At 44.2% G+C, this 19,429-nt stretch overlaps 1 protein-coding gene across 4 annotated transcripts in view; it reads right to left on the reverse strand.

The window, feature by feature from the left end:
• Positions 1–18,808, reverse strand: part of PDPN (podoplanin) — a 45,300-nt gene extending 26,492 nt beyond the window's left edge. For 2 of the 4 annotated variants that reach the window (XM_007659245.3, XM_001508300.5), the window contains exon 1: positions 18,526–18,807. In XM_007659245.3, the coding sequence (XP_007657435.1) occupies positions 18,526–18,592 (67 nt within the window). In that variant the 5' untranslated portion in view covers positions 18,593–18,807. Of the gene's footprint in view, positions 1–18,525 lie in introns of all 4 variants that reach the window. The other 2 variants (XM_007659244.3, XM_007659246.3) reach the window with 2 other exon arrangements.
• Between the last annotated feature and the right edge of the window lie 621 nt (positions 18,809–19,429).

Raw genomic sequence — 19,429 nt, forward strand, 5'->3', positions numbered from 1 at the left:
GTGTTTGGAATGGTAAGAAAACAAAATAATTTGAAAGAGTCCCAAGTCAGCCTATAGCCCAGTCTTACCTAGCCACACAGCAGACCACCCACTCTCCTAGTTTTTTGCCCTTCTTGGATAGACCATCACTTTGACTCATGTTAGTCCAAAAACAGCCATCTGATGGCAAGTCGTTATTTACCGATGGTTGGTTACCGGTTTGGCATCTAATAATTCAGGCTCCAAAACCACCAACTGGAATCACTGTCTTGGCCATCCTAGAGGGTTGATGATATACGTCTCATTGCTCACCCTGATCTGAAGTAAATGACTTGGGGTGAGGCATCCCACTGCTTCAAGGTGGGAAGCAGTGGAGGAGAAATACCACAAGAGAAGATGTCCTTGGAGTACTTCAAAAAAACTCTGTCCTGTGAACTCGTGGGTGGACTGATGAATAATCTCCCAAGAGGTTTCCCTCCATGAATCCCTTCATTCTGGCCAGGGGAGAGAAGGGGACCAGGAATCTCTGGGAGGCTGTAAAGGGGTGAGAAGGTTTACTCAGGTGATGAGTTCCCAGGAAGCCAAGCAGCTCAAGAAGTTCCAGGAAATGAATTGAAGCATTAAAGCGAGGATGGGGTGGAGAAAATGATGATGATGAGGATGATGATAGTAGTATTTAAGTGCTTCTATGTGCCAAACACTGTCCTAAACAAGATAATCAAGTCAGACACAATCCCTGTCCTGATGCAAACAAGAATTGTTCTCTTTGGGGACAAGAAACAGTCAGTTCAAAGTTAGGTCCTTAAAGCACCCTTCCAAGTGGATTTTGCTAGTTGGTAAGTTATTCTTGAGTTACTTATATGACTCTGAACCTGAATGATTCATGTGTTTTGTGATTGCTAGGGAAAGAAATGTTCAATCCCTATACCTACTCATCATCCACTAAAGCTAAAACATTCTCTCAGCTCTCAACAGCTGCAGACCCAATAGCAATGTAGTTTAGAAGCCCAGTCAAGAAACCCAGAAAACTCAATGTAGTGGTGATTTGGTGGCTTGAAGAATTTGCCAGCTCCCAAATAAAATGCAGTACATGTAATTAAGTGGTCTGGAATCAGACAGCAAAGCAGAGACATGCCTCCTTCCTCCTAGTTCCTAACCACTAGATCACACCCACTCTGCTCTCTCTACAGGTCTCTGTTAAAGCGTTTTATTTAAAGCACCTATACTGAACTGGGGCCAATGCTATCAGACTAGTAGACTGAAAACTCTCTCTTCATGAAGGATAGAGCCTTGCTTTGATATCATGGTGAAATCTTCCTAAAGTTCAAGAATTAATTTGGTGAATAGAGTCAATTCACAGGCTGCCTCATGTCTTTTAGGCACATCAACAGTAGTTTCCTTATCTTTCAACAATTTGTGGTTACTTGAATTTGCAGGCAACAGCAGTTAAAGACCCCCTAATAAAATATAAAAAAACCTAAAACGTGTGTTCCAGTTGGACGGCTAAAACCAAATCCAGTTGAGATTTGAATGCATTTACCTGGTCTACCACAATGGCCAAGACCCCTAACATAAAATGTTCTCTTTAAATACCCAGGGAAACTGCCTTGGGGTTATAAATATATTGTCTGCCTAGAGATGACTGGGGATCTTTTCAAAGCTGAACTATTCACTTTGAGAACAGGCTGACTTGGGATTCTGGGGTTGATCAATGGTACGTTTAAAGTAGCAAAATTATCTGGATATCGGTGGCCACTAAGTGGATTGCATTCAGGCCTGCATTTCTACATGTCTCATTTCTAGCAGATTCAGATTTGTCATCTAGATATTTGCTGGAAGAGATTCTATAGCTGGCAAGAACTTCCAGAAGATCTAGACAGTTTAGCAAATTTGCATCTGGACCTGGATGATTCCAGAACCTTTGGGATTGTGTGGATGGAGGCAGCTTGGGTATTTAGTTGCCATTGTTTTTACAAGATGTTCTTCCCCTTGACTCTATTGCCATTGTTCTTGTCTGTCCGTCTCCCCCGATTAGACTGTAAGCCCGTCAAACAGCAGGGACTGTCTCTATCTGTTGCCGACTTGTTCATTCCAAGCGCTTAGTACAGTGCTCTGCACATAGTAAGCGCTCAATAAATACTATTGAATGAATGAATGAATAAACTCATTGTGGGCAGGGAATGTGTCTGTTTATTGTTGTATTGTACTCTCCCAAGTTCTTAGAATGGTGCTTTGCACACACTAAGCACTCAGTAAATGTGATTGAATGAATAAATCAAAATCTATTTGCACATGTACACTACCCCAGTGCATCCAGCTGCTTTATCATTTGAAGCCAAAATGCCTTCTGAAGCAAATGCTGCCATAATTAAAATTTTTAGTTTTAAGAGGATTTGCTACTGGAGTTTGATTCCATTTTCCAAAATAAAGCATTCTATTTTTATACCCATAGGCAGGAAATGTTGATTCCCCACAGTTTAATAGAAGCCTAAACCCATCATCTGGGAAATGGACAGGGGAAATAATCCCAGGTGTCACAAAGAACAGAACCGTCACCGGATGACCTTCTGATGAGAAGCCTCACTAGGAAAGGATGAAGAGAAAGAATGAGTCATCCATTTAGAGGTAAGAGACAGTTAAAATACTGGGGTCAAATGCTATCATATGAATCCAAAGTGTTTCTGTCAACTGGGGCTTTGAGGGCACCGTAACTTCACAAATCCCGGAAACGGAAAGATCGGAAACCCTTCATCTTCCTGTTGCACAAGAGCTCGTCTGGACAGGGACTATCGAACCTCTCAGGTATGAAAAGCTGCTGTCGGAGAATACCACGTTTATATTGCTAAACCGAACTCTAAAAATGGACAGGGATAGGCAAGCACTGATTCTGCCTCTTGGGATGGCAACTTGGGCCCTGATTCATGTAACCTACTGGAGGCTCCATGAGTCTTCCTGATGATGACATGGAAGGGAACCTTCAAACATTTCCTTTGAAGGAGACAGCCTAAGGCCCCTCCCCAGGTGGTAAGCCCTTCTGCTGGGGACCAGGATCGTCAGTGACCAGCAGCTTTATGCCTCCCCTGAAATGGACTATCTCAAATGTTACTGAGTCCAAATCTATCTCTCCCACATCCTCCCTAGCCTGGAATTCCCTCCAGCTTCATATACGCCAGACCACCACTCTCTCTACTTTCAAAACATTGTTGAGGTCACATCTCTTTCCAAGAGGCCTTCCCCCCTTAAGCCTTAGTTTCCCCGGCTCACTCTCCCTTCTGCGTCATTTTTGCAGTTCGATCTGTGACCTTCGGATATTTGATATTTGCCTCACCCCCAGCCCCAGACCACTTGTGTACATATCTTTAAATTATATATTCTAAATGATTTGTTTATTCATATTAGAGAAACACCGTGGCCTAGTAGAAAGGACCTCAGCCTGGGAGTTAGAGGACCTGGGTTCTAAACCCTGCTCTGCCACTTACCTGCTGTGTGACCTCTGGAAAGTCACTTAACTTCTCTTCTCTCTCGGTTTTCTCATCTGTAAAATGGGGATTCAATACCTCTTCTCCCTCTTACCTATACCTTGAGCTCCTTTGAGACCTGATTAACTTGTATCTGCTCCAGTGCTTGGAACAGTGCTTGGCACATAGTAATAACTTAAAAAATACAATCATCTTAATTGTTATGGGCTGGGAAGTGTCTGCTAATTCTGTTATACTGCTATACTCTTCCAAGCTCTTAGTACAGTGTTCTGCATATAGTAAGCGCTCAATGAATACCATGGATTGACTGATTGTTCTATTAACCCTCCCATCACTCAGATATTTTTTGGCCAAATCAGTTGCATCTGCCAAAGCAACACCTTGAACTGGGTAGGTGCTAAGGAGAACTAAAGGAGAGAACCATCTCTGGTCTTGGAATCTCCACGGCTTTCTGGAAGGTCACCAAGGTGGGGTACAATGATCCAGGTTTTCTGCAGAAAGGCACATTCCCTGTTTAGGCCTAAATACCTGTAGATTGTGAATTTGAGAGAGATTCTTTTGCCTGAATTAATCTGGCTCCACCTCCATCTCCTTTTGTCCCATGCTTACCTGGTCCTGCGATACCTTAGGACACTCTTAAGGAAATGCTGAATGATTCAATCATATTTACTGAGCACTTACTGTGTGCAGAGCACTATACCATATCGACATTATGATCTCGATGATGTCTGCAGTCTGGCCCTGATGGCACATTTGTTGCAATAGAGAAATAGATCACAGGGCCACCAGGTCCATATATTTGGGGTAGAGTAGAACCAGTTTAGGCATGAGACGGCAAGCTCCTTGAAGGCAATAATCATGTCTTTTGCTTCTACTGCACTCAACCCAGTTCTTAGTACAGTACTTTGCAGTCAGAAGGTATAGACTGTGGTCAGGGTTTGCAACTGCCAACTCTCTTGTATTGTACTTTCCCCAAGTGCTTAGTACAGTGCTCTGCACATAGTAACCATTCAATAAATGGGATTGATTGATTGACAGGTGCTTGATAAATACCTTTTATTATGGTGATAATGAAGATAGGCAATGATTCTAAACTCAGCACTGTGCCTTTGCTGACATCCTGATCCTAGAAAAGCCTGTCCAAACACAGCTCACCTCCAATCAGTATTTTTAAGCACTTACTATGTATCTCCCCCCGTGCTTAGAACAGTGAACAGAACTTAGATACAAGTTAGTCAGGCTGGATGCAGTCCCTGTCCCACATGGGGCTCCCAGTCAAATAGGAGGGAGAAGAGGTATTGAATCCCTGTTTTGCAGTTGAGAAAACTGAGGCACAGAGAAGTGACTTGCCTGTAGTCAGATAGCAATCAAGTGGTGGAGCTGGCTTAAAACCCAGGTCCTCTAGCTTCCAGCCCAAGCCAAAGAGTCCTGTAATGGACTGGATAAACAACGCAGGACTAGAAATAGGGCTTGTTGGATATGTCCTGCCTTATAAAGTCACTGGGATGAGTTTTGACCAATGGTAAGAAGAATTGAGGTACTGTTAAATCCAACAGTCATCATCACAGCTAGTATTTGTAGGCGTTAGAATCTGGGATGAGCAGATTGACCCTTCCTCTTCAAAATCTTGTGGAGCCAGAGCCTATGACATTCCAGGATAGAAGCTGCATGGCCTAGTGGATAAAGCACAGACCTGGGAGTCAGAAGGACCTGGGTTCTAATCCCGGATCCACCACTTGGCCGCTCTGTGATGTTAGACAAGTCACTTAACATCTCTGTGTCTCAGTTACCTTTTCCGTAAAATGAGGATTTAGACTGTGAGATCTATGTGGGACAGGGACTGTGTCCAACCTGATTTGCTTGTATCAACTCCAGCACTTAGTACAGTGCCTGGCACATAGTATAAGCACTTAACAAACATTGTTATTATACTTATTAGGACAGGAGGGCATCTGAGGGTAGCAGAGAGATGGACACTTGATTGCACTGAGCCCAGAGAGCCTGCTGGACTTCAAAGTGCAAAGTGCAAAGTGCAAAGTGCAAGTATTTTAGAAAAATACTAGCCGACAGGGCTGATTTATAACGGGAAGCTGGTGGGAGGTCATCGGGGTGTGCCTGCAAGTAGCAGTGGAGGTGGTGGATAATTTGAAAATGCCCAGCTTCCCCTCACTGGGGTGAAAGTTGTGCCTGTGTGAACAGGGTCTTGAGAGAGCACTGCAATGGTTCTGGAGCAGGGCAAGAGAGGGTTGTAACCTAGTTGTGGAAAGGGAATGTGTCTGTTATATTGTTCTAGTGTACTCCCCCAAGCCCCTAGTACAATGCTCTGCGCACAGCAAGTGCTCAAGAAATGATTGATTGATTTATTAAGATGTAGGGGCCAGGGATCCCTCCACACAAATTCTCAAAGTTTGGGGGTTTAGGCAGGCATCCATATGACGTCATTACACTAGGCTGTTTTGCACACAGTTTAACATCATGACAAAATTCAGGATGGGTGAGGGTGATATATTTTTCCCCTCCTTTGAATGGCCAAATCAATCAATCAGTGGTATTTACTGAGTGTTTATTGTGTACAGAGCACTATACTAAATGCCTGGGAGAGTTCAATCCAACGGAATTAAACACTTTCCCTGCCCACAGTGGGCATAAAGTCAAGAGGACTGTAAATCTGTGAAGTTGGACCAGCTGGCAGAATTATCCAGGCTGTGTCCAGGCCCCTGCCCTTGACTCTGGCCCCTCACTCATTCCTGTCCCTATCCCAGGCCTTGCAGCAGGCCCTGGCCCTCTTTCTGCTCCCTCCACAGACAGGACTACCAGATCTGATGCTCTTCTCTCAAGAAGCAGCATGCCATAGTGGATAGAGCATGGACTTGGGAGTAATAAGGTCATGGGTTCTAATCCTGGCTCTGCCACTTGTCTGCTGTGTGACCTTGAGCAAGTCACTTCATTTCTCTGCACCTCAGTTCCCTCATCTGTAAAGTGGGGATTGAGACCATGAGCCCCGTGTGGGACAGGGACTATGTCCAACCTGATTTGCTTGTATCTACCCCAGTGCTTAGTAAAGTGCTTGGCACATAGTAAGCACTTAACAAATACCACAATTATCATTACTATTATTATTATTGCTATTTCTCTCTCCTCGAAGTCCTGATGATTCCAGGCTCTCAGCCCTAGCCCTCCTGAATTCTTGTCTTCTCTTCTCTTTCTCTTCCTTCCTGATCCATCTCCTCCTTTCCTCTTGCTTTGGCTCCGGCTCTCACTCCAGCTCCAACTTCTCCTGAGCAGAAGTGCTCTTGACCAGTTACCTCCCAAGAGCTATCCCTGGGCCAGTTGGACTCCTATGCAGTGAGCCGGGCCTAGACAAAGCCTCGGTTATTAAGATAGGCAATTACCATACTGCTAGTAATGCTCCCAAATAAGTCTGCAGAGCATGATGCATCCACAAGTCCCCAGTGAACTGAAATCTGAACATAGATGTTTGCAAAGTAATGAAAAGCTCCTTTGAGAGTTTTGGACACATCAGCTTCTGTTCTTATCCCTACAATGCTCTTCTCCTAATCTAGCAAGATATGTGACGACAATGCTCTTCTCCTAATCTAGCAAGATATGTGACGACGGAGAATAACACTGAGAATAACCGGAGTATAATCATGAAAATATGACTCCATTGTCTTCTAACCCTGGCTATCTTTAGTCTATTTCAGCACCCACTTTGGAAGCCATTTGAACTATGGTTGGATTGTTTTCATTTGTCACTTCCTTGTTTGACTGCATTTAACTGTGTCAGGAGAGGCAAGCATCTGTCCCAGTGAAATACAGCAGGGGAGAGGCTAGGGTGGCCTCTAGCCCTGGTCCACAACACTGCAAAGTTAGGAGAGCTGCCTGAACCTCGGGTCAGATGAGGCTGCCTTGGAAAGTTAGGGATGGAGAGGGAAGAGTTAAGCGTATTAAAAGATAACAATAATAATAATGTTGGTAATTGTTAAGCGCTTACTATGTGCAGAGCACTGTTCTAAGCACTGGGGTAGATACAGGGTAATCAGGTTGTCCCACATGAGGCTCACAGTCTTCATCCCCATTTTACAGATGAGGTAACTGAGGCCCAGAGAAGTGAAGTGACTTGCCCACAGTCACACAGCTGACAAGTGGCAGAGCTGCGATATGAACCCATGACCTCTGACTCCCAAGCCCAGGCTCTTTCCATTGAGCCACGCTGCTTCCCTAAGATCAATATCTAACTATGAGGATGGATATCAAGAAGAGTAACCATCCTGTGGTTTCCCACAAGAGAAAGCTCCTTGAGGGCAGGGATCCGTTCTACCTATTCTATTCATTCAGTCATATTTATTGAGTGCTTACTGTGTGCAGAGCACTGTACTAAGAGCCTGGGTGAGTACAATACAACAATTAACAGGCACATTCCCTGCCCACAATGAGCTTACAGTCTAGAGATGAGTTTACAGTCTAGAGATGAGCTTATTCTTCCTAGTGCTTAATACCTTATTTCAGTAAGCACTCAATAACCACCATTGAAAATAATAATAATAATGTTAGTATTTGTTAAGCGCTTACTATGTGCAAAGCACTGTTCTAAGCGCTGGGGAGAATACAAGGTGATCAGGTTGACCCACGTAGGGCTCACAGTCTTAATCCCCATTTTACAGATGAGGTAACTGAGGGCCAGAGAAGTTAAGTGACTTGCCCAAAGTCACACAGCTGGCAAGCGGTGGAGCCGGGATTTGAACCCATGATCTCTGACTCCCCAGCCCATGCTCTTTCCACTGAGCCACGCTGCTTCTCTAATCTTTTGTTTTCACTGATCTTTTGTCGCCATTGTTCGAAACAGAATCCTGGGCTGTACGGCAAATCGGTGTGACCCAGTAATGGCACTGACGATAGTTTTATGGGTTAGGTCCATGTCACTCCACCCACCCGCAAGGCAGGCATATTGGGTGGGGACCTTGGACTGGGTCAGACTGTTTCCAGTCTGAAGAAATTGCAGGAGCTCAGCTGTTTCTGGGGTCCTTTAAGGTTACCACTTACCTTCATGGGACCTTGTGAGATCCAAATGGAACCAGGACCCCCCTAGATATGGTTAGGACCCTGGGGGTGAGAGGAAGGAGCAGGGAGCTGAAAGAGTCCAAGCCTTCTGGGGTCCTCCGGGAGCAGTTGGCCTAAAGAAGAAACCTCTGACCTCTGGACAGGAAGACATGGGGGCATCACCTAGACCACCCAAGGGTATTGACTGCAGCCTGTGGGGAAATAGCATGGCCCATGGAAAAGAGTACAGGCCTGGGAGTCAGAGGGCCTGGGTTCTGATCTGGTTCCACCACTTGTCAGCTGCAGGCCCTTGGGCAAGTCACTTAACTTCTTCTGCCTTCTTGCAGCCAATGACCAGGTACAGACTCCATGCAGAGCAGCCAGTCAAGCCAAACTTCCTGCCATGATAAATTTGAAGTGAGACTTCAGCATCTGGGTACCGAACACACAGCCCTCTCTCCACCATTACCTTTAGGAGGCAGAAGTGTTGGTAGGTGTTGGTAGTTTGTTCCAACAGTGGGGCCAGAGGCTGCCTGGACCATACCTAAGAATGGGCCCTGATGATCTAATGCATCCCAGACTTTCTGCAGAGCCTTTTTTCCCAAAGGCAACCCTCCTCTCTGCATCGCATATGCACATGGGTGTGTACCCCTTAAGCACTTTGCAGCGTGACACAGTGATAGAGCATGGGCCTGGGTGTCAGAAGATCATGGGTTCTAATCCCGGCTCCTCCACGTGTCTGCTGTGTGACCTTGGGTAAGTTGCTTTGCTTCTCAGGGCCTCAGTTCCCTCATCTGTAAAAGGGGGATTGATACTGTGAGTCCCATGTGGGACATGGACTGTGTCAACCAGATTTGCTTGTATCCGCCCCAATGCTTAGAACAGTGCCTGGCATCCAGTAAGCGCTTAATGAATATCACAATTATTATTATTATATGTATCTCACTCTCAACCCCACAGAACTTATGTACACATTCTTATATTCTATCAGTTCCCCCATGTAAATTTATTTTAAGGCCTGTCTCCATCTCTAGACTCTAAGCTCCATGTTGGCAAGTATCGTGCCTACCAACTAGTATTATACTCTCCAAAGTACATAGTATCAATCAGTAAATCAATCAAACAGGCAACCAGGAGTATTTAATGAGTGCTTACTGTGTGCAAAGCACTGTACTAAGCATCTTGGAGATTGCAACACAATAGATAGACATGAATTCTGTCTACAGGGATCTTACATAATGAGGCAGTGGTGAAGACGTTGAAATAAATTTCAGATGGATGAGAAACTGCATGGCCTAGTGGAAAGAGCATGGGCCTGGGAGTCAGAGGACTTGGGTTGTAATCCCAGCTCTGCCAACTGCTTGTCATGTGACCTTCAGTTAACTTCTCTGTGCCTCAGTTTTCTTATTCTTCTTCTTACTTAGACTATGGGCTCCATGTAGAACAGGGACTGTGTTCAACCTCACTAACTTTTATCTACCTCAGTGCTTAGAAAAGTATTTGACATATAGCAAGTGCTTAACAAATGGGAAAAAAATGGATAAAAGTGTTATGGGCTGGAGTAAAAATCGAAGTGCTTAAGGCTTTTAGAACTAAATGCACAGATGACAGAGCAAGGAGGGCAAATAGGGGAAGTGATGTAGAAGGGAGGGCAAATAGGGGAAAAGAAAGTTGAGTCAGGGAAAGCCTCTTGGAAGAGATGTGATTTTAGTAGGGCTTTGAAGATGGGGAGAATAGTGATCTGTCAGGTATGCATGGGGATGGAGTTCCAAGCCAGAGAAGGAGTGTGGGTCAAGGGGTCTGTGGTGAGAAAGACAAGACTGAGGTACAGTCAGTAGGTTGGTGTTAGAGAAGTGAAGTGTGTAAGTTGGGTTGTTGTAGGAGATCAGTGAGTTAAGGTAGGATGGGGAAAGCTGATTAAGATTCTGTTTGATGAGGCAATGGATGGGAAACTATTGAAAGTTTTGAGAAAAAGGGAGATGTATACTGATTGTTTTTTCAGAAAAGTGGCCTGGGCATAAGACTGTCATATGAACTGGACAGGAAGGATACAGTAGGCAGTGCAGTGCTCACCACACAATAAGCACTCAATAAAACATCACATTTATTGAGCACTTACTGTGTGCAGAGAACTGTACTAAGTGCTTGAGAGAGGACAATATAACAGAGTTGGGTAGACTTGTTCCCTGCCCACAGTGGGCTTACAGTACCATTGATTGATTGTCATATGAATGAAAAAATATTTTTCTCTTTGAAACACACAACATCCAAAATTTTTAGGTTTGGTTCATTTTTTAAAATGGTATTTGCTAGGCACTTACTATGTGCCAAACACTGTTCTAAGCACTGTGATAGATATAAGTCAACCAGATTGGACAAAGTCCCTGTCTCACATGGTGCTCACAGTCCAAGTAGGAGGGAGAGCAGGTATTCAATTCCCATTTTACAGGTGAAATACTTGAGTCACTGAGAAGCTTAGTGACTTGCCCAAGCTCACACAGCAGCAACTGGCAGAGGCAGGACTAAAATCCAGGTCTCTGACTCCCGTTCTGTGCTCTTTCTAAGAGACCAAAGAATAACCATGGATTTCTGCTGTGACCATTGATTCCATTACTGTTATATTAGCTCCTTGGGTGTTCCTACCTCCTTCTCCCATCTCCTTTCCCCACCAAGACACTCAGATCTGCCAAAACATGTGTTTTCATTATGAGTTTTGCCTGGAATGTGATGGCAAAATGAGTGAAGGTCCATGCAACAATGCAAGCTTGTTTATATATGGCACAACACAGTGTCAGAAGAAAGGGTTTCTGCACATATACGGGGCATCAGGCCCGGGTGAATACTACAGCAATGCATCCCTCATGTTAGAGGAGAACTGAGTGTACATTAGAGAATCCACTGAACAGGGACAAGGAGATGCACATGAAGTCACATTGGGAGATAACAGCCTGGCCTAATGGAAAAGCACAGACCTGAGAGCCAGAGGATGTGGGTTTCTAACCCAGCCATGCCACATGACTGCTGTGTGACCTTGGAGAAATCACTTCACTTCTCTGTGCCTAGGTTCCCTCATCTGTAAAATGGGGGTTAAGACTGTGAGCCCCATGTGGGACAGAAACTGGGTCCAATCTGATTACCTTGTATCAGCTCATTGTATCAGCAGGCAGGGAATGTGTCTGTTGTTGTATTGTACTCTCCCAAGCACTCAGTACAGTACTTTGCACACAGTAAACACGGAATAAATACGATTGAATGAATGAATGAACAGTGCTTGACACACAGTAAGTGCTTATCAAATGCCACAATTATTGTTAATTATTATTATTATAATACATAATGCTGGGCATGCAGTGTAATGCTATGATGTCTCGTGCCATTTTCTGAAATCCAACAATTTCCCATGATAATAATAATGATAATACTGTTTGGTATTTATTAAGTGCTTACTATGTGTTACAGCACTGTTCTAAGCGCTGGGTAGATACAGGGTCAACAGGTTGTCCCTCGTGAGTCTTACACTCTTAATCCCCATTTTACAGATGAGGTAACTGAGGCACAGAGAAGTTAAGTGACTTGCCCACAATCACATAGCTGACAAGTGGCAGAGCCGGGTTTCAAACCCATGACCTCTGACTCCCAAGCCCATGCTCTTTCCACTGAGCCACGCTGCATGATCCTCCAGCAAGGCTCTGGGGAGACTCCTCAAACCTCAGCTGGCTCTAAACTCTCTGCATTCTCCTCCAAGATGAGTATGAAATCTGGCAAAACATCTGAATCGCATTGCGGGGAGGCTAAGCACCAAAAACAAAAAACAAACAAACAAACAAACCAGAAAGAAAAGCAGTCAGTTCTATATCAGTACCAGAGTGGGGGTAGACTAGCTGACAACTTGGACTGTCCAGTACAAATCTAGATGACTGACACTATTTCCACTACTGGCTGTCTGAAGAATGTGGGGGCTGGAGAGTAAAACTATGGCAAGCATCTTGAGATAAACCTGTGGAATTCAGAGTTCAGGTCCACAGTTTCCCCAACAACCAGGAGATCAGGGTGTGTGTGTGCACTGGGGGTTGGGGGGAGGTTAGTAATATTTTTTCAGTAAAGTTTTATGCCCTTGCTTTCTAGAAAAGTTATCCACACAAACTTCTGATGTTCCATTTTGCAAACAGTCTCCTCAGCCCTCAGAACTAGTGTGGTCAGTCATTCAGGTTTACCCTGGAAAGTTTGGTTTTTAAATGGATTCTTTCCTCTGTCTGGTTTGGATAAATGGTTCCGGATGCTGCTATTTCAAGTATTTGATTTTAAGTGTCTTGTGGTGCTCTTGAGTTCTGCTTCTAAGAAACCCCACTCAAAGACCTGGGAGGAGAACAATGATTTTTATCTCTGTAGCAATTGGAGGAGATGAGGATATCCTCTCCCTGCAAAGAGAAATGCTCTAGGTTTCTGCCCGAAGCTGCCATTTTAGTCATGTTTTAATTATATCCTGGGGTGTTTGTTTCCATGCTAATAATAATAGTATCTGTTAAGCACTTACTATGTGCCAAGTACTGTACTAAGTGAGGTGGACACAAGCAAATCGGTTTTGGACACAGTCCCCTGTCCCAGTCTAAATCCCCATTTTACAGATGAGGTAACTGAGGCCCAGAGAACTGAAGTGACTGTGCCGAGAGCACACAGCAGACAAGTGGCAGAACTGGGATTAGAAGCAGGTCCTTCTGACTCCCGATTTATCCACTATGCCCCACAGTGGACAGGGTGAGGGGGGAACCGCAAAGTATACTCACGCCTTTCTAGATTTTGGTACTTCTAAAGGCAACCTGATCCTATCTCTGCTCTGCCATGAAGGTGCTTACAGGCTGCCATCACTTCTCTCCCCTAGGTTGCCGCCTGAATCAGTCAGTCGATTGTATTTATTGAGCATTTACCATGTGCAGAGCACTGTCCTAAGCTCTTGGTAGAGTACAGTATAACAATATAACCAGACACATCCCGTCCACAGTGAGTTTACAGTGTAGATGGGGAGACAGACATTAATATAAATAAATAAAATTACAGATATGTTCATAAGTGCTGTGGGGCTGGGAGAGGGGATGGACAAAGGAGCAGGTCAGAGAGTAGCAGAAGGGAATGTGAGGTGAGGAAAAATGGGGCTTAGTCTGGGAAAGCCTCTTGGAGGAGATGTGCCTTCAATAAGGCTTTGAAGTGGGGGGAAAGGCAGCAAATCACAGTTCAGAATGAGGCTAGGTGCAGCAACAGTGATTCAGGAAATCACCCCCCTTCCCATCCCCTTTTCCTCTCCTCCTCCACTTCTCTCTCTCTTTCTCTCGCTGTGTCTCTCTCTCTCCTTTCTCCACCATAAGTCTGCCCACTCCCTCTTTCTTTATGGCCTTATCTTTGTCCCTCACCCCACTCTGGCCCTGCCCTTGCCCAGTTTACCCAGCAATCTAGTAATCTTAGATGGGCTCCAGGTAGAAAGCTATACTCAGCAGGCAGAAAGGAACCAACCAACCTCATTTGGGGAAATGATTAATCCTTGGATGGATGCATATCAGGAAAAGCAGATATAGGTATATGGGTATTCAAGTAGGGGCCTGCAGCATTTGTTAGTGACGTTCTCTTTGGTTTCTTGAATGTAAGCTTATTCAGTTCCTTCTGAGTGCTTAGTGTAGCTTTCTCACTCCTAGATATAGATCAATAGCTGTCTTTCGCTCGAAGAAGTCGCCACTGATAGGACTACTAGCATAAGAGTGCTAAGGCTAAAATGGGACCCACAGCCCCTTCCTAATCAGGCACACCTAAACACTGTCCTGTGTTGTTTGCAACTCCTGGGGCTATTTTCACTTCTGTCTCTTCCTGTACTTAACGCAGGATGCTGAGCAGTGGCTTGAATATTTTGAGAAAATGACAAATGCAGAGATGACTGATCTTCTTAACTCATTAATATTCAGAGGGTATTGGGCTAGTTTTAAAAGTGATTGGCCAAACTCTAGAATTTAATAACAGTAAAGTGCATTGCTTTAAACAGTAAACTTCTAAAGTACAGTAAAATGCATTGCTTTAATGACAGCAACTCAGCTCTTCAGAGCCAACGAAAGTGCTATTAAGTTAAACTCTCCATTCATATTCAAGTTGCCTATGTTCCACTATAAAAACTGTTCTCCTTAAAGCAAACTCCCTTGCAGAAAGCATCTCACCAGCCATCTCTTCACTTCTTTCTTTAGCAGTCTGTCGTTGTAGGGTTAACTTCTGAAAACAAAATTCTTTTGGCCTTAATTCTGACATTCTGTAAAAGGCTTAAGATAATTACAGATAACTGTTTCCCCAGTTAGAAGGAGGATATAACATGTTACCTTGTTTCCTCAGATGCACTGAGAATGTAGTTTAATTTGGTCACCGCCCACACCCCTTTCATTGGATAGCACAAAATTGCATAATTTGCACATTTTGCCTCCAAAAAAGAAATATAATTGAAATCCAGAACAGGGAATGTCCCAGTGGAAAGAAAGCCCCTAAAAATAGGGTTTTCAATACCAGTTGTGTGGGTTCTATAAAAAGAGTTGGTCAAACAAGTCTCTTTGAACTGAGCAGAAACAGGATATATTGATGTGCTGCATATATAATTTCCTTAAGCTCCATATAACTTGTATTTTTTTTATCTCTGAGCAAAATTACAGAAATCTATTCTAGATCCTGAACTCCACCCCTATGCAGGATTTGTTAGTCTCTCGGGTTGGAGGCTTTGGAAGACCGTAGTCTAGAGGAGAAGAGTTGTCTCTCTTCCCCTAGAATAAACAACAATCGTTTTACAGGTAATGAAAGAAACATCCCCCAGAAACATCCAAAAAATGGTGACTTTCCAGACCAACTGCAGTACAATGTTAGGTGATTATTTTATTCATTCATTCATTCATTCATTCATTCAATATTTATTGAACGCTTACTGTGTGCAAAGACCATACTAAGCACTTAGAGTACAATAGAACAAAAAACAGACACATTCCCTGCCCACAATGAGCTTAAGGATCGATAATTAAGTAAGCATAGAACTTTAAGGTTTTCCTCACCAAAAAATATAATAATAGTAAGAATAATAAGAATTATGGTATTTGTTATGTGCTTACTATGTGCCAGGCACTGTTCTAAATGCTGAGGTGGATACAAGCAAATCAGGTTGGACACGTTCCCTGTCCCACATGGGGCTCACAGTTTTAGTCCCCCTTTTACATATGAGGTAACTGAGGCACAGAGACTTGAAGTGACTTGCCCAAGGTCACCCAGCAGACAAGTGGCAGAACAGGGATTAGAACCCAAGACCTTCTGATTCCCAGGCCCATACCTATCCACAACACAATGCTGCTTCTCCAAAATCTACATACATAATAAGAGTTCAGGTTTACTTTGATTGAATTCATCTGGATAAGTCAGCCCTCCCCACCCCAAACCTAACTTTTTTTTCTCAAGGGTTTATTTTGTCAGTATATTATGAATTATGTATTAACGCCTTCCCGTCCATCTAAATTGTAAGCTCATTTTGGGTCTGCCAACTCTGTTGTATTGTAGTGTCCCAAGCGCTTAGTACAATGTTCTACACGTATGTGCTAAATAAATACCATTGATGATGACACTGATGATGGGCATGATCTCAGTGTTTCATTTCACTTTCTTCCATCTCCACTCTCCCCCTGAACACCACTCTCTATTTTGGCCCCTTAGGACATAAACTATGGTATTTGCTGAACACTAGGTATCCACTGTACTAGGCCATGGGGTAGATGCAAAATAATCGGGATGGGGATGGACGTAGAAATTAGTTGGCAGTCCCCTTGGGTGCCGGGACCACGGCAGTGTGACTCAGGGCTGACCACTGTAGCCACTGAGGATTAGAAGAAATGGTCACAACATTATTAAAATCCACTCTTTCCTCTCCATCCAAATTGCTGCCATGTTAATCCAAGCATTTATTCCTATCTCACTTTATCACTGTTTCAGCCTTCTTGCTGACCTCTCTGCCTCCTGTCTCTTCCCCACGTCAGTCCATACTTCACTCTGCTTGCCCAGATCACTTTTCTAAAAAAACATTCAGGCTACATTTCCCACTTCCTCATGAGCTTCATGTGTTTGCCCACCACCTCTGCATCAGACAGAAACTCCTTACCTTCGGCTTTAAGCACTCAACCACCTTGCCCATCCCTACCTCACCTTGCCTCCTCTCTTACTACAACACAGCCCGCACACTTTGCTCCTCTAATTCCAACCTTCTCACTGTACCTTGATCTCGCATATCTAGCTGCTGACCTCTCGCCACGTCCTGCCTCCGGCCTGGAACACCTCCTTCTCCATATCCAATAGACAATTACTCTCCCTTCCTTCAAAGCCTTATTGAAGGCACATCTCCTCCAAAGGCCTTACCTGACTAAAGAGGCTTTCCTTTCCTCTCCGCCTACTCCCTTCTGTGTGGCCTTCACCTGCTCCCTTTATTCATCCCCTCTTCCAGCCCCACAGAACTCATGTTCATATCTGTAATTTAATTTATTTATTTATATTAATGTCTGTCTCCCCCTCTAGACTGTAAGCTCATTGTGGGCAGGAATGTGTCTTTTATGTTATACTGTACTCTCCAAGCACTTAGGACAGTGCTCTGCACACAGTAGGCACTCAAATAATGCAATTGACCGATGGGTCCTGAGCCAACTGCCCCAGAGGTACCCCACAAGAATGAGGAAGATGGAGGGGGAACACTTCAATCACCTCAGTCTCTGCCCCACCCCATTGCCCTAGGCCTCAAAATACTGAGCTCCAGTACTACTGGGGAGAGGAATGAATGCATGGAAGCAGAATGGAAACAATCTGGTGGTCGAAGGGAGGGGTTACAACTTGGCCCAGGATGGAAACATACTCAATTTTCACTGCTTTGGGCCTAAAGAAATCTTTATCTAGCCATGATGTTAGGGAGCGGGAGACAGTACAAGAATAAGGCACAGACCCTGTCCCAAATGCTTAATCTACTCCCAGTTCCACTTCTTTTTTTCCATGACAACTGTTAAGCACTCACTACGTGTCAGAACTGTACTAAGCACTGGGGTGGATTAGACTGTAGCCGTCAAAGGGCAGGGACTGTATCTGTTATTGATTTGTACATTCCAAGCGCTTAGTACAGTGCTCTGCACATAGTAAGCGCTCAATAAATACTATTGAATGAATGAATGAATAAAAGTCAATCAGGTTGGATACAGTCCATGCCCATATGGGGCTCACAGTTTAATCACCATTTTACAGATGAGTTAACTGAGGCAACAGAATAGTGAAGTGATTTGCCCAAAGTAACAAAATAGACAAGTGGTAGATCAGGATTAGAACCCAAGTCCCTTCTGACTTCCAGGCTGTGTTCTATCAAATAAGCACATAGCTTGTTCTCTTCCTTTGGCAAGCCAGAGAATCTGTCTTCTTCCCTTGAGACCCTCTCAGATCTCTCCTCTGGCTGTAGGGCACATTTTATGCCCACAGTAACACAGAGAAAGAACTGCTTTTGGATCGGGAGGATGACACCTACACTTGTTTCAACACGTTACTTGGTGCGAAGCCAACCCAGGGTTCAATCTAAACCTAGGCCGAAGCAGCAGCAATTTTGTGAGATCTATTCCTCCTCAGAATGTGCTGCTGGATGGGCTCTTTCCTATGATCAATCAAGCCCGACCTGAAAGTGAGGGAATAGGAGAGAGGTTAAGAGCGTATCCAAGGGAGGCCCCTCTAGAGCCGAATTTGGGAATGGCCTTGCCCTCAGCAGGCCCCTCTTCTCTGCCTCCTCTATCTTCTTTTAAAAAACTATTCAACAGTCATACTGATCTCACTGATTTCAGTCTCCCCCAGCTGACTGCTCAAGACCGTAAAGGCTCACGAAGCTCAAAACAGTTCCTCAGTTCAAATTCAGAGAGCTGAGTAATGGGCAAAATAATTACAACCATTACTCCGTAAGTTTCAGCGGACAAGTCTATCAAAAAAGTTCCTTGATTCAGAAGCAATCTCTTACCTTCTTCGGCGAGTGCCCAGAGGGGAATGCTCCCTACAATGAAGAGCAGGAACTGAATTTTAAACATCTTCTTTTTTTCTTCCTTCAAAAAATTAAAGATGCCCCGGCTTGGGATCAGAATACTCCAGATTCCTGAAGAGTTCAAAGAAGATGGGAGGAGAAAAATGGGGCTTCAAAGTAGCCTGAGGGTCCTAAATTTTCATTCAGATGCAGCAGCGAGAGGAACAGGTCTCCCTGTGGGATAACTACAGAGCTAAAGAAAAGTTACTGAGCCGAGTCAACATTTTTGGCTTGGAGGAGGGTGGGGGTGGAGATTGACGAGTAAGGTGGTCCAAAGAGAGGAGCGAAGGACCGCCCTCCTCACTCTGTTTGGTCAGCACTAAAAATATGATCTCAGCCCAGGTTTAAAGTTACAGCCCTGCAGCTGCATTTGGTTTTCTTTTTTCTTTCTTTCCTCTGCAAGAACCCTGTTATGCTTAGCATGATTTGAATGTATCTGTTCCAGGGGTGTGTAGGGGGAGTCTTTCAAGACAGTCTCTCCTGACTAAAAATCTTCTTTTCAAAATAAGGGTGAGGCAGAAGTTTGAGTTTTTGTGCTGCAGGAGTAGGAGTTTTGTACTATGTGCTGCAGGAGTAGGGATTGAAAACAGTGAACAGTTCTCTGTGGGGTGGGGCTAATAATTTTAGAATCGTGTGTTTGTTCTTCTGGTAAATATTGAATATTTTGTGAATGAGGCTGTTTGTGTTTGGGTGGGCTTACAAGAAACCTAAACCATGCAGTGAGGACAGTATTCGTCTGTTTAGGAGGCAAGCTGGATTCTAGCAAACATAGCTGGTTAGATTTCTCAATCTGTGAATTTAGAATACCTCTGTCTCCTTCTAGATTATAAAATCCTTGTGGGCC

This window comes from Ornithorhynchus anatinus, chromosome 5, assembly GCF_004115215.2.
Source record: "Ornithorhynchus anatinus isolate Pmale09 chromosome 5, mOrnAna1.pri.v4, whole genome shotgun sequence".
NCBI classification, from domain to species: domain Eukaryota; kingdom Metazoa; phylum Chordata; class Mammalia; order Monotremata; family Ornithorhynchidae; genus Ornithorhynchus; species Ornithorhynchus anatinus.